At 42.5% G+C, this 20,116-nt stretch overlaps 1 protein-coding gene across 2 annotated transcripts in view; it reads right to left on the reverse strand.

Annotated features, from left to right (window-relative positions):
• The window catches only part of MYOM2 (myomesin 2), a 104,985-nt gene extending 90,117 nt beyond the window's left edge, over positions 1 to 14,868 (reverse strand). Inside the window, exons 1-3 of one of the 2 annotated variants that reach the window (XM_048497597.1) lie at positions 14,751 to 14,868; positions 5,645 to 5,778; positions 3,885 to 4,004 (exon numbers count right to left, since the gene is read on the reverse strand). In XM_048497597.1, coding sequence (XP_048353554.1) covers positions 3,885 to 4,004; positions 5,645 to 5,751 — 227 coding nt within the window. In that variant the 5' untranslated portion in view covers positions 5,752 to 5,778; positions 14,751 to 14,868. The remainder of the gene's footprint in view (positions 1 to 3,884; positions 4,005 to 5,644; positions 5,779 to 14,750) is intronic. The other variant, XM_048497607.1, reaches the window with a different exon arrangement.
• Positions 14,869 to 20,116: the final 5,248 nt, after the last annotated feature.

The following is a 20,116-nucleotide window of genomic DNA, read 5'->3' on the forward strand; positions in this document are numbered from 1 at the left end:
TATACTACTATTGAAATACTGAAGCAAGCAGGTAAAGGCCATGAAGTGTCATTAGCAGCACTGAGGAGATGCCAATCCTGTATCGTGAACTATTTTATCCTTCCATTATAATATAATAAAAATATCAAGGAACCAACCAGTACATGTTTGGATTTCTTTTTCTTCCCTTAGCTGGTTCAAGACACTGTTTATTTGTTTGTTTACAACAGAAAAGTCATATGATTCTCCTCAAGATCTGTTTCAAAAATATCCAGGAGAAAGAACATTCAAATCTAATTCATGTATGCATTTTCCAAGGGTCAATGAGAGGTTAAACAGAGCTGAAAATCAAGAATTCCAGCCCTCCCCCCACAAAGATTCCTTCCTTTATACCTCTTTTTTTTCCTTCTAAACAAATTACTGAGCCACAGCAAGAGATGTCTCAGGAATAAACATAGTTAAATAATAAATACCGTAATAAGCTTAACAGTCTAACAGTAAAGCTTAACCAACATATTTCTAGATCAGAGTAGAAGTCAGCTCATAGCTAACGTGGGCTTGAACTTCAGTGATCAGAAAAATCATCTGGAATATACCGGTAGATAGGAAACACAAATCCCTGAAGTACTTTAAAGGGGAAAATTCATCTTGCCTGATGTTTGTATACTATATCTTGCCTGATGTTTGTATACTATATTTTGTATTGTTAACCAGACACCTAAATTAAGTACAGTTTGTATTTTGTTACCTGTGTGATGTGGTTTCTACAAACATAGATAACAACGTTTGAATTACAAGGTAAGTCAGATAATGTGGATACTTCTGAAGATAGCATCTGCTTACCAATATAAGCATGGCAAGTGTTTGTTTGTTTGTTTGTTTATTAGATTAATAGGCCGCCTCATCCCCGAAGGGCTCAAGGCGGCTCATAGTATGCTGTTCACTAACAGCACATAAAATACATACTACAATATAACCCCATTAAAACAAATTTACAATAGCAGTAATCACTTTAGAATTAAATAAAAGAGCTAAGACGTAATGCCTTAAAGGTCAATACCAACACCTTGAAAATGATCCGGAACTCCACTGGTAACCAGTGCAGGCAGCGCAGCATGGGGGTGATATGATCTGAATAATCACTACCCATCAAGAGCCGAGTCACCGAATTCTGTACCAGCTTTAACCTCCGGATCAATCGCAAGGGAAGGCCCGCGTAGAGTGAGTTACAGTAATCCAGCCTCGAGGTGACCGTCGCATGGATCACAGTGGCCAGGTTGGACTGGGAGAAATAGGGAGACAGCCGCCGAGTCTGGCGGAGATGGAAAAACGCAACCTGGGTAACATGGGCCACCTGGCCATCCATTGAAAGCAAAGAGTCCAGGTGGACCCCCAGGCTGTGAGCCAGGGATGTCAGGGCCAACGTGACCCCTTCCAGAACAGGCGGCTGAAAATCCTACGGTCTCTCCCCTCGGCCCAGCCAAAGGACCTCCATCTTCTCTGGATTAAGTTTTAACCTGCTCTGCCTCAACCAACCAGCAACCGACTCCAAACAGTGCTGTAGAGCTGCAGGGGCAGAGGCCTCCCCCCCCCCTCCATCAACAGAATGAGCTGGGTGTCATCCGCATATTGATGAAAGACCAGCCCAAAACTCCACACCAGCTGAGCGAGGGGTTGCATATAGATATTAAATAAAAGCGGGGAACTCTTGGGGAACTCTGCAACTAAGCGGGGCCCTATGGAAGGCCTTAACCCCGCACGATACCTGCTGACCCCGTCCCTGGAGAAACGAGGCAATCCACTGAAGGACAGTGCCGCGCACCCCAGAGACCGCCAGGCGGTGGATCAAAAGGTCGTGATCGACCATATCAAATGCCGCTGTGAGATCGAGTAACACTAGCAACCCCGATCCGCCTCGGTCTAGCTGAATGCGGAGTATATCTGTGATGGCGACGAGGACGGTCTCCGTCCCATGCCCAGCACAGAAGCCGGACTGGAAGGGGTCGAGCACTGATGCGTCCTCAAGGAAACCCTGAAGCTGCTCTAACACCACTCTCTCAATTACCTTCTCCAGAAACGAAAGATTCGAGACAGGGCAGTAATTGGCCAGATCACCGGGATCTAAAGATGGTCTTTTCAAGAGTGAGTGGACCACTGCCTCCTTCAACCCACCTTTTTTTACAGCTGTACACATGATCCCACCAGCCTGTGTGATGAAACCATTCCTATTTTACTGGAGCAGTGTAAGAGCCAACTACAAGAGAACAATAAAGTCATTCCACCATATATGTATATGGTGTGTATATACACACACACACACACACATACATATATATATACATATACATATATAGACATACATACACACACACACACACACACACACACACACACACATACACACTTAAATCTTCACATTTAACTTATCTCTTGTTAAAGCACAGTTAGTATTTGTCATCCATTCTGTATTATCTTGGTTTGACCAAAAGTTAACTTGAGATCTTTAACTTGTGTGAACAGGAAAAAACATTGACATCTCCGTAACTGTACCTTTCATAATACACAGTGTTCATGTTCCTGCTGTATTTGTTGGACAGTACATTAATGGGCGTACAGCCACTCACAAAACTGGAGTAGTTATGTCAGCATAATTATTATAGGACTACATCTCTCGGCTGAAACTGAGAAGTCACTTTAAACCCCTCCCCCCATGATAAATAGGATGTGAGAAGATAACTATATTATGAGTAAGTTGCCAAAATATACAGTTCAGGCATTCAACAAACCATGGTACATTTGCTGAAGGGGGGGCGGGCGTACTGAGAACTGATTCCCTGTTAGATCCACTTTTTAAAAGTATTTTTCAGTACTGGCAGATGTCACTATGAGATTTATGAGACATCCAATGCTTTGGTAGTCAGACTGAATACATTAATAAAGAACCTGATAAAAACAGAAGTGTCTAAACATGTTGATAGCTATGCCAGTAACCCTGAACTTTCCGAAAATTTGAAAGATTTCTTACAAGTAGGGTAGGTTTGAAGACTTTGTTGTTCTGGAGTCAGACACCCTAAATTGCCCCAGTACATGTTTGGTGATGTGTAAAATAATAAGGGTAGTCCCAGGTCCTTACTGGCCCATGGGATGATGTCACATCAAGATGTTTTCTGGGCAGATTGTTTAGGTGGTTTGCCATTGCCTTCCCCAGTTAACTACAACAGCATAATTTTCCAGGACTACAGAGAAAAGGTGAACATTAAAGAAACCAGAGATTTTCTGTGTGATAAATTTCAGCTAATACATTTAAATCAGTTCATAAACATATCTGTTGCGTCATGGTCATAAATGCTTCTCTTCTCTGCCCATTGTCTCGCCTAGCTTTCCTCTGAAATTCTTCCCTCTGGCCCAGTGGCGTAGCAGCAACGGGATGGGGGGCGTGACGCCCCTGGTGGAGCAGTGGCAGAGGCATGGCTGGTCACTAGAGGGGGCATGGCAGGGGCGTTCCGGGGCATTCCAGGTTGGGGATGGGCAGCGCCGCAGCAGGGGCGCAGGGCGCGCAAGTGCCCCGGGTGCAGTTTCCTTTTGCTCCGCCTCTGCTCTGGCCTTCTCGTTCATTTGAGGAACTGCCTTTTTTTACAGCTGTCCTTTTTCTAGCTCTCTCCTCATCCCACTGCATCTCTTTTGGCCTTCAAAGACTCTTTTCTCCTCCTCTTCCTGGCCCCTACTACTTCTCACTAAAGTAAGAACAGTTTAGATAGTGACAACCAGTCAACAGATTTCTTTTTCCCCAGCTTCCCTGTGACATTAGGACAAATCAACCAATCATCATCAAAAGATTCATCACAATTCCCATGACAAAAACGCTGAGTTCATTACCGTGATACAATGGTTGAAGTAAGTGTTACCTTCTCTGTTCCTGTGACTCTTCTTCAGATGAGCCATGAAATCTCCGGGCACAAAGTCTACAGGTTGTTCTTCCTAGACTGGAAGATGTGTCATAGGAAACTGCCTGTCTAGAAGCAACCCTCCAAAAATCAAAGAAACAGCAACTTAACATAATGTGGAGTTATGGTTTCTATTTCTTCTTAGACTCGTAAAATACTGGTCATTGGTAGAATTCTTCTCTGCTCAGCAATGCTGAGCGGGGAGGACTGGCCAGGTATCTAGAATAATCACAGTTGCAAACGGACACTCTCAGATTGGTTGCTCAGTCCCCCTGGGGGTTGGGTTGCCATATCCAGGTTGGGAAACTCCTGGAGGTCTGGGGATGGAGCCTGGAAAGGACAGGGACCTCAGTGGGGTACAATGTCATAAAATTCATCCTCCAAAGCATCTGTTTTCTCCAGGGGAACAGATCTTTGTAGTCTGGAGATGAGCTGTAATTCTGGGGGCTCCCCAGGGCCCACTTGGAGGCTGACATCTCTGTCTGAAACAGCTTAGAGATCATAGGTGTCAAAATTGTGCCCCTCCAGATGTTATGGACTACAGTTCCCATCATCCCCTGCCAGCATGATGCTGGCAGGGGATGGTGGGAACTGTAGTCCATAACATCTGGAGGGGTGCGAGTTTGACACCTGTGGCTTAGATGAACAAAAGGCCTACATTTGTTTAATGATACCAGAACTGAAAGATGCTAAAGAGCTGCTTTTGTTAATCCAAATTTGAATTGAGAATGTAATGAGTTCCTCCTCTCCAGCAAAGAAATGTCAGTCAAATAGTCTGGTCGTGTAGAACATGCAGAAGGTCACAGAGGACATTTCAATGGGGAAAGAGTTTCCATTAGTTCTTCTTAACTATTTAGAGGAAAGTGTCTTCTCAAGTATGTGATATGACACCATCATTAACACTGAGAGAGCAAGTTTTTTTTTATCTCCCAAGAAAGCATGACAAAAATATGAACAAATACTAGGGGTTTTTTGGCTATACTATGCTACGGCATCTCTTACCTTAGCCACAGCTTTTGTGACCCCAGCCTGTGTTAACCTGGCTCTGCTAAATGTGGAGCTTCGGGGTTATTTGGTGACCTTGTTGGAATTGCATCCAGGTCAACCAGATGCTGGTTTTTTCCCACTCCCATAAACGCTCAGCGCAAAAATCTTTGCATGGCATCCATGTAAGTAACAAGGGTGGCACAACAACACTGGAGCCCTTAAACTAAATCCTATGTCCCATTGAGTTTGTGCTGACGATCACCACAGAATTGGGCCACTAGAAGGCATGTACAATATGTGACGATCAAGCCAAATGCAGCCTACTAGTCAGGAACTGTGACCACTCAACAACAACAACAACAACAAGCCTTTGTTGGCATACAAAACAGGACAAAATTTCAAAGTAAAACAAGATTAAAAAACACAGTTAAAATTACTAATTTCCAGTATAACATTTGCAACAGTCTCGCAAAAGAGCACATCAGAGCTGTTCAGGAGGTTGGGTATCTTGCTCTGATGTGAGCACATACTCACACTGACAAAAAGACCACATCTGAAATCTCACTCAGACCGTGAAAACAGAAGGCTTATCACATTGCAGCTGAACTCCTGAATACAGCTGGTGGCTGTTATATGCATTCATGGCTCAAAAACTGTACTGGCTTGCATTCGGCCAAACAGAATTCTGAAAAGCTATTTATACATATGCGGGGTGGGTGGGGTATAGTACTTACTTTCTTGCTGCATATTCTTTGAGCAAATACCTTGTCTCAATGTTGCGATAGGACTGATCAAAGTGCTTGTGCCTCTTTTGGTAGAATGGCACTCTCTTGGACGACATGTTGGAATCTGTTGCTGCGTACAGCACCTGTAAATTAGACAGCAGCAGTATATTTAGCCAAGGCTTTCAAACCCACATTGCTGTTTTCCCTTACAACTTCATGCTGAAGTAGAATCAGTGCCAGATTTACCTACAGACTTAGCAGGCTGCAGCTCAGGGCCTCAAAATCTAGGGGGTGTATAATATCCAGCCAAGGTGTATAATCTTTTTGACACTGTCTTGGTCTTTTGTACACATGCTGTCATAACACACTAAACAACTCTTCAGTAATTTCCTTTGTTCTCCATTTCAGAACAATACCGATAATAATAAGAATAATAAACAAATAAATAATTTGTTTAAAACACTCCTCCATCTTCCTCTATTTGTGAGGATGGAGAGGCCTCACAAATGGAAAAGCCTAGGGCCTCTCATCATCTAAATCCAGCACTGAGTGGGTTGTACCTCCCAAAATAAGTGACTTAGATCCAGAGTATAACCACAGGAACATGAGGGTAGACTGGATAAAATAGGGTCATAAACTAAGAACCATGCCTCTGAATTCCATGCAAGTTAATCTGAGAGGAAATCCAGCTAAATCCAACTAACTCCTACAACAGAGTAAGTAGATTTGCAATGCTTCCTTGAAAAAGTCACGCCCTTTGCTGTCAATGGGTTTAGAAGGGTGTGAATCCATTTAGGTTTGCACTGTTAGTATGCTATTTTTAAGCTGTCCATCATATGATGAAACACAATGCATGGCAAATTTATAATCCAGGACAGAACTGATATTAAAGGCCTGTGAATTGGCCCTTGTTCTCTTATGACTCATACAATATGACTTACACAAAATGTTTTCACTGAAAAATACTGTTTAACTTGATGCCAAGTAATATAAGGGTTCTGGTACTAATTTCTGATACAAACATACAGTAATGAATATTAGAACTTGCTTTTACTGTCAAAAGTCACAAAACCACACTGAAAGCAACCGAATTTAAGTTAGTCGGGACTGATACTGATGGTGGCAAAGAGACATTAGTCCCAACTAACTTATTAGGGTCAGTGAGTAATGAACAAACATGTAAGAGTCTCAGTTGGGGAGAGTTAAAATATCACTACTAGGGATTCCTGGAATAAATAGTGAAATTGGTATATGTGTGATAATCAGATACAGATTGGCCTTTTTTCAGAACAAAGATTTCTGACACAAACCACAATGCTCATGGAGAACAGACATAGAGAGAAGCAGGCAAGCAAACTGGCAGTGAGTCTACAAATCTAGGAAGACCACCATTTATAAGCAGAATGACATTCTCAATAAATTACTAAATGCAGTTCCAAATGCTGGCTATATTTATATTCTGGCAGAGAGTCATTGCTTGATTGGCGTTACAACTTTAATCCAATGTGTCAGAAAGAGGTATGGCCTCATGAGCATCTTTCTGCTCAGACAGATAGATGAACCTCATCAGGAGGCATGTATTCATTATGAAGGACTGCCCCATCCAAAAGACTGACATGGCAGTGTGCACATAATTCACAATTAGCTGGATTGTGACAGCATTAACTGATAGTTTTTCATCTCTGGAAAAAAAATGCCCAGAAGGATCTTTCTTTTACACCAAGTTTGGTTCATCGTCATTAGGGAAGCATGGAGGAATACCCTTACTAGTTGTACCATCTTGCTAAGGATATTTTCTTCCCTCCTGGTCTACCTAAAAAAAACATGGGTGTGGCCAGAGGCATGAGCAGGTGTCACAGAGCAAGAACCAAACAACTCTCAGTCCTCTGTCGTTTGCAGTTCAGGCGTTCAGAAAAGCCAGTGTATAAATCCAAGACCATCACAATATGTGCTCTGCTGTTGTTCAGCTGTTTGAGGCAATTTTGGATCCCTCTGATGACAAAAGCAAGGTGCAAAAACTTCAGTTAAAAATGGAACCCATTCTGTCTTTTTCACTTATTCCATCACATAATTTTAACATAGCAGAATCATATTTAGCCTGATGCACAGTCCACAGTTTTCACACTTTTTCATGAAGTGCTTTCTGTGTAGATGATGCATAATGCTAATATGCGTTATCATTCTGAATGATGCAGAACTTTGTTTGTGGATGACATGAATGCACCATGAGTAAATATATCAAATTTTAGATTATGAAGCTGCTGTCAGAACTCTATTTAGTTTCATTCCTCTCCAGTACTGGGTCTATCATATGCACTTTTAGAAATATTATTCACAAGGATTACTGACAGTGATTATGATTTCTGTAGAATGCATTGCCTAAGCGCCAATGCAAAGGTTTAGGGAAACAAAAGAAAGCAATTACTGAGGAGCCTTTGGGAACCTTTTTTTGAATACAATTGGTATTTTGCGATTTGCTCTTCTCAAACATTGTAGCAATTTACTTTGCTTCCACAATGTTGTATTAAGGATGCTAGTCTGGATATCAGCAACCATTTGCTGTTTGTTCTTGAAGTCTGACCCGGACCGTCAGAGATATATTACCTTTGAATGACCTAACTCCTCTTCTCTGTGAGCAGATACCATCTCTGTTTATAACAAATGACCCTCCACTGAAATGATCCACTACTTTCTCATCTGCTGCCATATATCACCTGTTGCTAAGGCTCGCAAGATTGCTATGTAAATTTCTTACATTCCTCGTCACACAGAACAGATTTTCTAACTTCTCCAAAATCCTTCAGAACCATTTTTTATTTTAAACATGACCAATAGTTCTGCCCCTCATTTCACAGTACTTTTCCCTGATTGGAATGCTTATGGTAAGCTCAGTAATAAGATCTGTCACTGGCCAGTCCTAGAGTCCACCTCTAGTGTCTTCTGCTCCCACCCTCAGGAGGAAGAGCCAGGGAATCTGGACTTCAATAGCCATATTAGTCCAAAGGATACTGCAGATTGAGTTAATGCTTGATCCTTCCTGTCAACCAGCCACTGAATTTGCAGACAGGGTTTTTTCCCCCCTCCAAAATACAAAACTTTTATATCTTACGACAAATGTTCACTTATATGATGATGCTATGCTTTATAAATTACTTCCCATACATTACTTCCCATATTGTAGTGTTCCCTTTTTGTCTTCCCTACCTGGTTTCATCCTGAGTGTAATTAGACTATGAGCCTTCTGAAAAGTCTTGTTAAATTCCATGTAAAGTGCTTAGCTTTAAGTGCTATGTAAATCACCATTGTCATAAAGCATGATTGATTTATGTTCTTATGTTCTTATGTGATCAATGTTAACTGCTTTCTGTAGGTGGCAGGCTTCCCATTGAATCAGAACGAAACTAATTCCAAAACATGGTGTTAAGGGAATCTGTGGTATTGGTGTGTGCTAAGTCGAAATCTTATAGCTGGGGGCCAAAGGTTCCTTGACATTGGATGAAGATTCTTTCCATCAAAGGAAAGGTCTCAATTCATGACAGAGTCTTTGAATCCCTTTGGGGAGAGTTGGATATGATGATATAGATTCACAAGGTCAAATCGCAGTGTATAGAATCACATTTTGCCAATTTAGATCCACTCAAAATTGAAATTGGATGTGCCAGTTCATCAATTTTTGTCTTAAATAGTTTGCACGGACATAAGCAATTGAGCAGACATTATATCCTACACTAATAGTGATTGTTACTGAAGCAGCCAAACCCATTTCAACCTCTGAAAGAAATCCTGGGAAATTTCCCATAGGCCATCTTCCATCAGGATATGACATTGGTGCATTGGTTTCACTAAAAATTCTGCACCGGTAGTATACAAAAGAAATTTAATAGTCATCTCTTCTTGAGGGACAGAATGCTAACTACATTTCTCAAACCGTTGCAGAAGAAATGCCTCCTAAAGAAACAGAAAGGTCAGAAAACCTTCACTGGCTTTTTAAAAAATCACAAACTGCACAGAATAAGAATTTCATGCATTGGTTGAGTGAACATAGTAGGCCCAATAATAATCTAGCCTGAGTTCCAAATACTTCACATCTAAGTAAAAGAGGGAATAGTAATTTCTCGAATACAAGGATTTCAATTAAAAACAACCATACAACTTAGGGATATCTAGTTCAGAATGTATCTATAGCAGTGGTGGCGAACCTATGGCATGGGGGCCAGAGGTGGTACTCGAAGCCCTCTCTGTGGGCATGCTCACACAGAGTTCATCATGTGGGGGGCGGAAAATCATCCCCCCACACACACACATCTAGGCTGGCTTGGGCCACTGAGAACGACGTGTGTGCACCGCAGTGAGCAGGGAAGACTCGACTGGCGGGCCTGGTGCCTGTGCTCCGGGTGGTTGCTGCCCAGGAGGGGGACGCAGAGGAGGCAGAGATGCTAGAGAGGCACAGAGCAGTGTGCGCGGGACTTGCTGGAGGCTAGAGCAGGCTGGCCCCTGCTCGAGCGGGTGGGGCAAAGGAAGAGGGACCGTTTTTTTCTAAACTAAAACCTCAGCATTCAGGTTAAATTGACGGGTTGGTACTTTGCGATAAATAAGTGGGGTCTGGGTTGCAATTTGGGCACTCGGTCTCAAAAAGATTCACCATCACTGATCTATAGTATGTAAGCAGCCATGTTGTATAGTTGTACTATGAACATATTTAATATTTTAGTCTTTCAACCCAGATAGCATCCAGTGTCAGATTGAAATACTGCACTGATGCTTATGAAACCACAACCCCTGGTGAAGCCTGGAGATTTCCCAAATCATAATTGATGTCCCACAGATAGAGATCAGTTAAGGATGTCAGTCTCAAGGTGGGACCTAAGGATCTCCAAGAATTACAGTTCATCTCCACACTCCAGAGATCAGCTCCCCTGGATCAGTTCCCTTGAAAATGGATGCTTTGGGGGGTGGACCTTATGGCATTGTACCCCACTGAGATCCCTGTCCTCTCCTGGCTCCATCCCCAAATCCACAGGAGTTCTCCAGTCCACATCTGGCAACCTTAACCCCCATTCTCCACTGGGGGCAAGGGGAGAACCTAGCAACCCTCAATCACTTCTCCTGGAAAAAATGGCAGATGTGGCAGGTGGACCCAGGCATTATACCTCACTGAAATCCCTTCCTTCCCTAAATCCCATCCTCCCCAGGATCCACCCTGAACCTCCAGGAATTTCCCAACCCAGAGTTGGCAACTTTAACTACAATTCAGGTTGTCATGTTTCTTTGCTGAGTCAGCATGTTTAAGAGTCATATTTCCAGGCCCTAATGAATGAATTCTATAACATTTTTATCCTAGGCTGCCTTCACAAAGTTTTAGGTAGTACTCAAGCCCCCCCCCCCCCCCCAATTTTATCCTCACAACAAGCCTGTGAAATCAATTAGGTTGGGAGGGAGAGAGAAATGCAAGCCCAAGGTCACCAAATAAGCTTCATGTTTAAGTGGGAATATGAGGCTTTCCCACTCCTAGTCCACTACTCTGACCAGTACATAACACTGACTCTCAGTTCTGCCTAAAGCTTTGTGCAGTCAAAAAAGAAACTTGGAGTATGTTCTATTGCTGGAACTTAGGCCCATTATGCAAGAAGCACCTCCCACAATGTTCCTTGCCCCGAAGTGCCTTCACAGTGGAGTCACCTTGCATTTCCTTGTTTACACATGAAGAGGTGCCCCTCTGCCCGCTGTGAGGCTTGCGCAGCTTGTCTGCCCCCGCTTCCGGGTCGCTCCCCTGTCCAATACAAGATTTGAGATTGCCAACTTTTTAAAAAGCCCTTTAAATGTAATGTCAATATTCTTTATATCAAAATTTTGCTGGCTGCTATTATTGTGGTTTTTTTAAGAGAAATGCCTGTTGTCAATCTCTGCAAGGAGTGGGGGAGAGAGAGAGACAGTCTCCCTGGCTCAATATTAGGCTTTTTGATGTTTGACGCATTGAACACATTGTTAAAATATCAGTTTTACTGTTGAATTGACTTTTGTGCCTGTAGCAGTGGTGTAGCGGGTTCCCCTTTGGCTAGTGTGATGTAGTGCCAGTACATCTCCAGGGGCAGGTGCATATATGGAACATTCCCACCCCTTGCCAAGTATATGCTTTCAGAGCTACCCATAATGATGTAATGCCAAAGCCCAGCTGAGAATCATCAAAGCCATGACCTAAGGTGGTCTTTAGGTTACTTTTACTTGCAACACTCCCGTAGGTCAGACTTGTAGAAAGGGTATCCCATGCTGAAAAAAGGGACAGACAGCGCATCCAGTAGCCTTCTATTTATGAAATGTCAGCCTCTGAAGGACTGAAAGGGATCAGATTCAAATCTAGACCAGCGTCAACAATGGTTAATGTCAAGAAAATAGTCACTAGCTGTGAGTGGAGTATAGTAGCTTCTGATAGACAAATACCTCCATAGTTTTCATAGGAAATATGCTGTAAGTAGCCAATGGTTTCCCAGTACATTCTGAGATACTTAAAGGATTCACAACTGATAGGGGGAAAGATTAGTAGAGCACACCAAGACATTTTTGAATGGTTGACAATTTTTTATTGTGATTCATATCACAGGAAATATACTGGAACCCAATTTCCTAACGCAGAGCTTCTCACCCTAATTGAAATCTGTTTGCATGATTCTAAAACTAACATATATATATGAACAGGCAGGGCTTTTTTGTGAGTGTGCTCACCCAAGCCCTGACCTTGATAGCCCAGGAAAGCTTGATCTCATCAGATCTTGGAAGCTAAGTAGGGTTGGCACTGATTAATATTTGGTTGGGAGACCACCAAAGCAGTCCAGGGTCACAACCCAAAGGTACCTCTGAGTGTCTCTTGCCTGGTAAACCTGACGTAGTTGCCATAAGTTGGCTGCAACTTGGCAGTACTCCCCCCCCCCCTCACTGCGACTGAGTACTGGCACTTTTTTTCAGGGATCTCCCAATTCCAGGGTGGAGGTGGAATTAGTAGAAACGAGTACACCCTTTTATATGAGTGTGGGCAGCAACACTGCAAACAAGGGCTCATAATAAGTGGGATGGGAGACAAGTCTCACACTGGCCTATTCAACATACTATAAGAATAAACAAAGAGTTGCTGAAATCTGCATTCCAATACATGGGTGGAGAGGAAGAACAGCTGAAAAAATTATTTTTGCTCCTTTCTTGCTCTTCTTTTTCCCAGGCATATATTTCTTTACACACATATATGAACAGAGTTGTTGGTTGGGGCAAAGTAGTAGGAAGCCCTTTTTCTCTTGCTCTTCCTTCACACACACACACACACACACACACACACACACACACACACACACACACAGAGGAATCTATCCTCTCGCCTCTCCCTCATTTGCCTCAGGCAACAAAGTAAAATGGGAAGAATCTACCACTATTTCCTCCATTGCTCAGCTTGGACACAGACAGAGCATGCTCAATCAATCAGCATCCAAAAGCAGTGGATGGAGAGTCGCTGGCAGCTCCCATAGGCACCAATCACTGCACACTGATCAAATCCTCACCATCTGAACCATATAGATTATAGATGCCTCCGTGAAAGATGCTTATTAAAAATAACTGCTCAGAAACATTCCTGGACTTTCTTGAATAAGTTTCCGAAAAGGCCTATATTTATGAGAGCTTTTAAAATAGAGAGCCATTTGATTAATCGTGCATGCCTTCCTGAGCTCCTTGATGTCATGTTGATACTGAATAACAGTTGAGATGAGATGTTGCCAACCTCATATACTTATGAACAGGGTGCTGGGGAGCAACGACCCCGAAGAGGCAGCAATGGGTCCTGAGCCCATTCTATCACAGGTGCGCGAAATTGCCGCATACATTGCAAAATATATATCTTCTTTAAAAAGTCCCTTTGATAATATATAAGGGAGAGGAGCCATGAGACTAAGAAAAGAGACAACTTCCCTATCAGAATTGCTAGGCATTTTTATGCACTACACAGAGCCAGGAAGAAGTGACCTTTTATTTTTCTCGTGAGGCCTACAAAAAAGACCTCATTAATAAAAGCTGACAAAATGCTATAAATGGCACCAATTTTATTCAACTGCATACCTTTTAATAGGGGCCCAGAGGCTAGCTGGGTCCACAAATTGATGATAGAGTAATTTGGATTGAACTGAAAAAAGTAACCCACCCAACTCCTTGCATACAAAAAAGAATTTGCTGCAGACGACTTGTTAAATCCGGAGATTCCAGATACTCCCTTTTCCTTTTTAACTGGACACCCAAGAAAATCAAGCAAGGAAACAATAAAAAGGAGATCTGTTTCAAGCCATCCCAACTTCCATTAGCCTCCTTTACAACACTTCCATCTATGCCTTCTTCACTTAATTTTACGTTCTCTCTACATCAGGCATCATAGGATTTCCAAACTCTATCAAGAGTAACACAGTGGAAATTTTAAAAGATTCTAGGGCACCAAACATTAACAAAAAACAACAGCAGATCAGAAATCAATTTTTTGGGGGGTAAAGCAAGACTTAAAATACATGACAGGTAGAACCTGGGTTTCTTCTTTTTAATGTGTTTTGAAGACATTTATTAAAGGCCAATGGCTTCATTCACTTGTTTCTTAAAATAATTCCTTAAGCAGACACAAGTTATCAACTTATGCCCATCCAAATACCCATACAATAAATCCAGCAAGTATTCAATTAATAAGCCACAAACATCCATACATTTCCCTATGATTATCGTAAGGAAAGAAATTATTAGTGTTTGCCTTTTGTGTGAAATATATCTAAACATACAGCTTATGTTAAGCTCCCATTGACTTTAACAGAGCTGGCTTACCTTGGACCACTAGATTGCAACCCAGCTCATAATTAATCTGTTTAAATCCCATTGACTCTTAGAGGCTTTATGCAGATACCAGCATGCAACACTGTGGTATTCATGGAAGCAAAATGAAGAGGGGAAGATTACTTAAGATCCCCATGGTGAAATTAACAATTAAGTGAGTAAATATTTAAGCCCTTTCACACAGGAAAAATACAGTATAGATACTTTCTTGAAACAGCATTTCATTTGACACTGAATAACGCGTGTAGTTTTTAAAATGAACACATACCTATCAGAGAGATGTCAAAGAGGCAAAGCAGAGAGGAAGAACAGTCTTGCCCAGCTTACCAAACTCAGGGCTGAAGAAAACAAAAATAATGTCCAACTCTAAAAGAAGGCGACTGCCCCTGCCCTCCCATTTATGGGCAGCTAGGATGCTATATATAGAATCCATTGAATTGCTTCCACAAACCAGGGATGTGTCTAATAAGCATTAAAGTGTGATTTAAGTAAAAGGACAGTCCCCAAGTTGCTACACTTGTTAACCTGGTACCGTCTGACAATGGAATGAGCAACGAATATAAGCATTCATTATTGGCATGTTTAAATTAGTATTCTTTTTAAATGTAAAAATGTCCTCAGGAAAAATTAAGGATTTTTAAAAATGTCCCTTATTATCCAATGGTTCAATTTGCAGTGATAAAGGTTAAAAAAGACGCAGAAAGGGTCATTACATTTTTAAAAATCTTATTAGTGTCGACATGAGATCCCCCTGGTGCCTTGAGCTGTAAACTGATCCTCCCCAAAGCCTCTTTAAGGGCTGCCTGGATTATAAAAAAACCTTGTTGCCATATGTGAAGCCATATCATCTAAGTTAAAAAAAGCCTTGTTAACATGGGAACAAATCAAGGCCAGCTTCTCTGATCACTGCTTCCTACCGCTTCCAAAGTATCGACTGTCTCTTTTGCACTTGTTGATAGAAGTTTTTGTTCCATTACTCAAAATGGTATCATAAATGGAGTCGAAAGAAAGAATACTACCAAAAAAATACGAGGAGATTTAACTGTGTGCTTAAGGCTGAAATCCTTAAAGCGACTTATTCAGAAGCAAATCCGGTTGCAGTCAATGGCACTTAATGTGAGTAAACCAAGGTTTGGGGAGCAACTCTTCTTTTTCAACCATTAGACTTTTAAAAGTTTATCTACCTGAAGTGTGTCCTATGGTAGCTAAAACACCCACAGTAGAGAGTAAGAAGAAATCTCTGATTTCAAGGCAACAAGATAACATAGCAATTAGTGTGGGAGTAGAGACAAGATTCAAGGATGTGTTGACAAAGAAAACAATATTCTCAAGGATTTATGGTGTCCAGTATCAACTATATTGCTTTCTTTGGTCATTTCTACACAGTCCAAATATCCCAGGTTGAGCAAGGGAAATATCCCAGTTTGGCCAAAAAGTTCACATGGTTCCTGGTCCTAAAGCGGGTTTGCCCGACGATATTTCCCTCATCCCAGGATCTTAAAAAATCACCAATTTGGCTATTATTTTCAAAAATCTCTCATTGAACCCACTACCATGCAAACACCATAAGAGCAGAACCAGTTTATTTTTCCCACCCAGCCACCTCTATCTGCCTGCCCTGCGGCCCACCCCCCTAATCTCCACACCTGACATCAAGTGAACTTTTGCATAGTTCCAGAACACACTCGGTTTTTATTTGCATGGTTTCAAAACACTTTTTAAAAGATTTTTTCCCCCATGTGCTAACCTGACACTGAAAATAACATTAACATTAACGACAGACAGGAGACCACAACCAAAACATTAAGAGGCAGGAGTAAGAAGTAAGCTAAGGTGAGGCGGTCAATAGACATGTTCCCAACCCCACCAGTTAACAGCTATTTCCCACAGTTGGAGCAGGTGTCATTGGTCTTTGCTCCTCTGCTTACAGCTCATCTCCCCACAATGTCTGTATAAAAAGTACACAAATAAAGTTAGTTTTCACTGCCAATTTGGCGCACTTGTCATTTTTCCTTTGTTTGTGTACTTTTTTGTGTACTTTTTTGTGTAACTTTATTCGTGTACTTTTTACGTGGAAATTGCTGGTGGATGAGCTGTATGCAGAGGAACCACCATAGGAATCTTCTGCAAATGGCAGGTGTCATGGAGAATCCTAAAATGGCAGAAAATGGGGGTCGTGAGCTGCTCGCAAAATGGAAGTGAGATCTCTAACAGTGGGAGAGGAAGTGGATAAAATAACTAATTTGGGGTGAAACACTTTATTTGTCCTCGCTATGTGGACAAAAAAAGCCAAAATGGTTCCTTTTAAAATGTCTGCAGGATGTTTTATTTGTGCTGTGCGGAATGGACCTTTTCGTCCCGTGGGTTTTTAATGTCCTATGTTGTGCATCTTCAATGCAACATTTTGCACATGGCAGTATAAATAATAGCAGGTGTTTGCTGATCAAACAATTGACTAGTCACATGTTTCAGTAACATCCCCAATTATATGTTTGTTATCTAACACAGAGGCCTGAGTCATATACATACATGGAAGCCATTTCATCATGAGCCATTTTCTTGCTTATCTCTAATGCCTTTGTACATACATCACCAAACTATGGGATTTGAGGCGTAGCAGTGGACAAAGATGAGCACAAGATGTAAGCATAACAAAAAGGGGAAATGGTCTGAAATGAAAACCATGTGGCTATATAATTCTGTCTCTGTCCATATTCCACCCTATTTTTTCATGTTCTATATATTCCAAGAAATAGAATAAAATTTGAGCCAACATAGCACTTTACGACTCCAGGTAATTAAGTCGCATTTCATGTATTTCCTGTTGCCAGCTTCATTGATGCTGAACTGTATCTGGATATCTCTTGGGAAAAAAACAGAACACTTGTATCAATGACATTCTCTGAATCCATATTACAGGTTTTAAATAAACCTCATTATTACATTGCCCTATTTATTATATGCCTGTGTCACACTGACTAGTTTTCAACTGCATTCATGCCTTTCACAATCACACCTACAGGCATATTCTACTACTCTAACATTAGGAAATTAGTATGTTCCAAAAAGGGTCTTAATGACTTGTTTCGGATGGATGCAACAGGCACCTGCAAGGAACAGGACACTGCGATGCTCACGCCTTCCTCCAAGGCCCTGAGTAGTTCTCAGGCTACATTTCTCTTTTGAACTGTACAGCATGTTCTTCCCAGTGTTGTCAGGTCAGCTGTAAATGCGTCGACAAGCAGAAGCAAAAGCCAAAAAGAAAAGTAATAAAGGTCTTCAAATACTCAAGCTCCAGCATGTTTCATTTGCAGGAAGCAATTGTAAGATTTTAAATACATAACACGGACCTAGGTTTGACCCTCTGAAGCATCAAAAATGGTTTTGCCAACTGCCTAATCCAGTGATACCGAACCTTTTAGAGACCGAGTGCCCAAATTACAACCCAAAACCCACTTATTTATCACAAAGTGCCAACACAGTAATTTAACCTGAATACTGAGGTTTTAGTTTAGAAAAAACGGTTGGCTCCGAGACGTGCGTTACTCGGGAGTAAGCTTGGTGGTAGTCGGTGGCTTTGCTTTGAAGCAACTGTGCAACTCTTCCAAAGGGTGAATCACGATCCTGGGAGGTTTTACTCAGAAGCAAGCCCCATTGCCAGCAACCGAGCTTACTCCCAGGTAAAGGATCGCGCTTTAGTTCTTCACATGGAAATTAGTGGGCTTTAACAGTGCTTAACAGGGTTACCTACACTGCTTCCCCAAAACTAGGTCTTAGGTTTAATGCTAATAATCGAGCCCAGCGACCCAGGCCAGTCTAGATGGTGGGGGGGGGTGTGTGACTCTGTTGATTATAACATGAGAAATTACTCAATGCACACAGAAAGAGTGTACATGCACTCACTGTAGCTTATTAACAGGATCAGCCTATATCAACATATCTGATATCTGACACCCCTGCATGTTTGACAAAGATGGGACAAACTGCAAGTGATTTATGCTCAGTAAATTACTTTAATACCTTGACTGTGACAGGGGGAGTATATGTCTTCACCAGTGATTAAGAAAGTTCTGTACACTGACTGTTCAGGCATAAAAGCTACAGCAAGCTGCAACTCATAAGAGAAAAATACAGTTTATTTTCCAAGTCTCACCTGCCATGACCATATAGTGTATTAAGTAATGGATACAAGAAAGCCATGTGGAATTCTGGATCATCTTCCGGTGGAATTCCGGATCATCTTCAAGGTGCTGGTACTGACCTTTAAGGCCTTACGCGGCCTGGGACCATCGTATCTTCGAGACCGCATCACCCCTTACGTCCCAACAAGGCCTCTTCGATCAGCTGAGGCCAATCTACTGGTGGTCCCTGGCCCCTCGGCGATACGGCTGGCCTCCACACAGGCCAGAGCCTTTACGGCTCTGGCCCCGGCCTGGTGGAACGCTCTTCCTCCAACTGTCCGGGCCCTGCGGGACCTTGGCGAGTTCCGCAGGGCCTGTAAGACGGAGCTGTTCCGCCGGGCCTTTGGAGGAACCAGCCGTTGATGGTGCCCCCTTCCCCGGCCCCCGACACCTGGGCCAGCTGTCATCTCAGACTCGCCACTCCTCCCTTTTTTAGAAGGGGAGGGAATTCTTAGATTGGAATATAGGACGCCATCCCTCCCCCCTTTAGGAGAGGGGAGGGAACCATAATAGCAGATTGCTGAACGCCATCTATCTTACTGTAACTTATTATATTTATTAGAAATGTTTTATGGTTGTCGCTGCTTTTAAATGTTTTTACTGCTTATATTGTTTCCTTTTATGCTGTACACCGCCCAGAGCCCTTCGGGGATGGGGCGGTATAAAAGCTCAATAAATAAATAAATAAATAAAAATGTAAGTAGCTAGCCTGATAGCTGTAAGCTACTCAACAGACTGAGATTGAATCCAGAAAAGATGGAGGTCCTGTGGCTGGGTTGGAGGGAACCAGCTGAGGGGTTTCAACTGCCTCAAGTTGACAGTGTGGTGGTTTAGCCTGCTTCAGCTGTCAAAAGCCTGGGTGTGACCTGGGCCTCCATCCTTATCTATGGAGGCCCAAGTGCCACACATGGCAAGGGTAGCCTTCTTCCAGCTCCAACAGGTACAGGCAGTTGGCCCCTTACTTGTCCTGTTTGGACCTAACCACAGTGCTCCATGTGACAGTCACCTCCAGACTGAATTACTGTCACTCACTCTATGTGGATCCAGAAACTAAAACTGGTTCTGAACATGCCTGCAAGGTTCCTCACTGGAACACAGAGGCGTAGCTACAATTGGGACATCCGGGGACAAATGTCCCAGGTGCCCACCATTGGGGCGCAGAAAATTGTGGGCTCATTTCTAATGGGGGGGGTATTTTTAGTGTTTTTAGGCTGTTGGCCAGCAGGGGGTGCAGTTTTTAGGCTAGCGCAGGGGTAGGGAACCTGCGGCTCTCCAGATGTTCAGGAACTACAATTCCCATCAGCCCCTACCAGCATGGCCAATTGGCCATGCTGACAGAGGCTGATGGGAATTGCAGTTCCTGAACATCTGGAGAGCCGCAGGTTCCCTACCCCTGGGCTAGCGGCACCAAACTTTCAGGCTATTGTCAGGTGACACTCCTGATGATACCAGC

The sequence above is a fragment of the Sphaerodactylus townsendi genome, linkage group LG01 (genome assembly GCF_021028975.2).
Source record: "Sphaerodactylus townsendi isolate TG3544 linkage group LG01, MPM_Stown_v2.3, whole genome shotgun sequence".
NCBI lineage: Eukaryota > Metazoa > Chordata > Lepidosauria > Squamata > Sphaerodactylidae > Sphaerodactylus > Sphaerodactylus townsendi.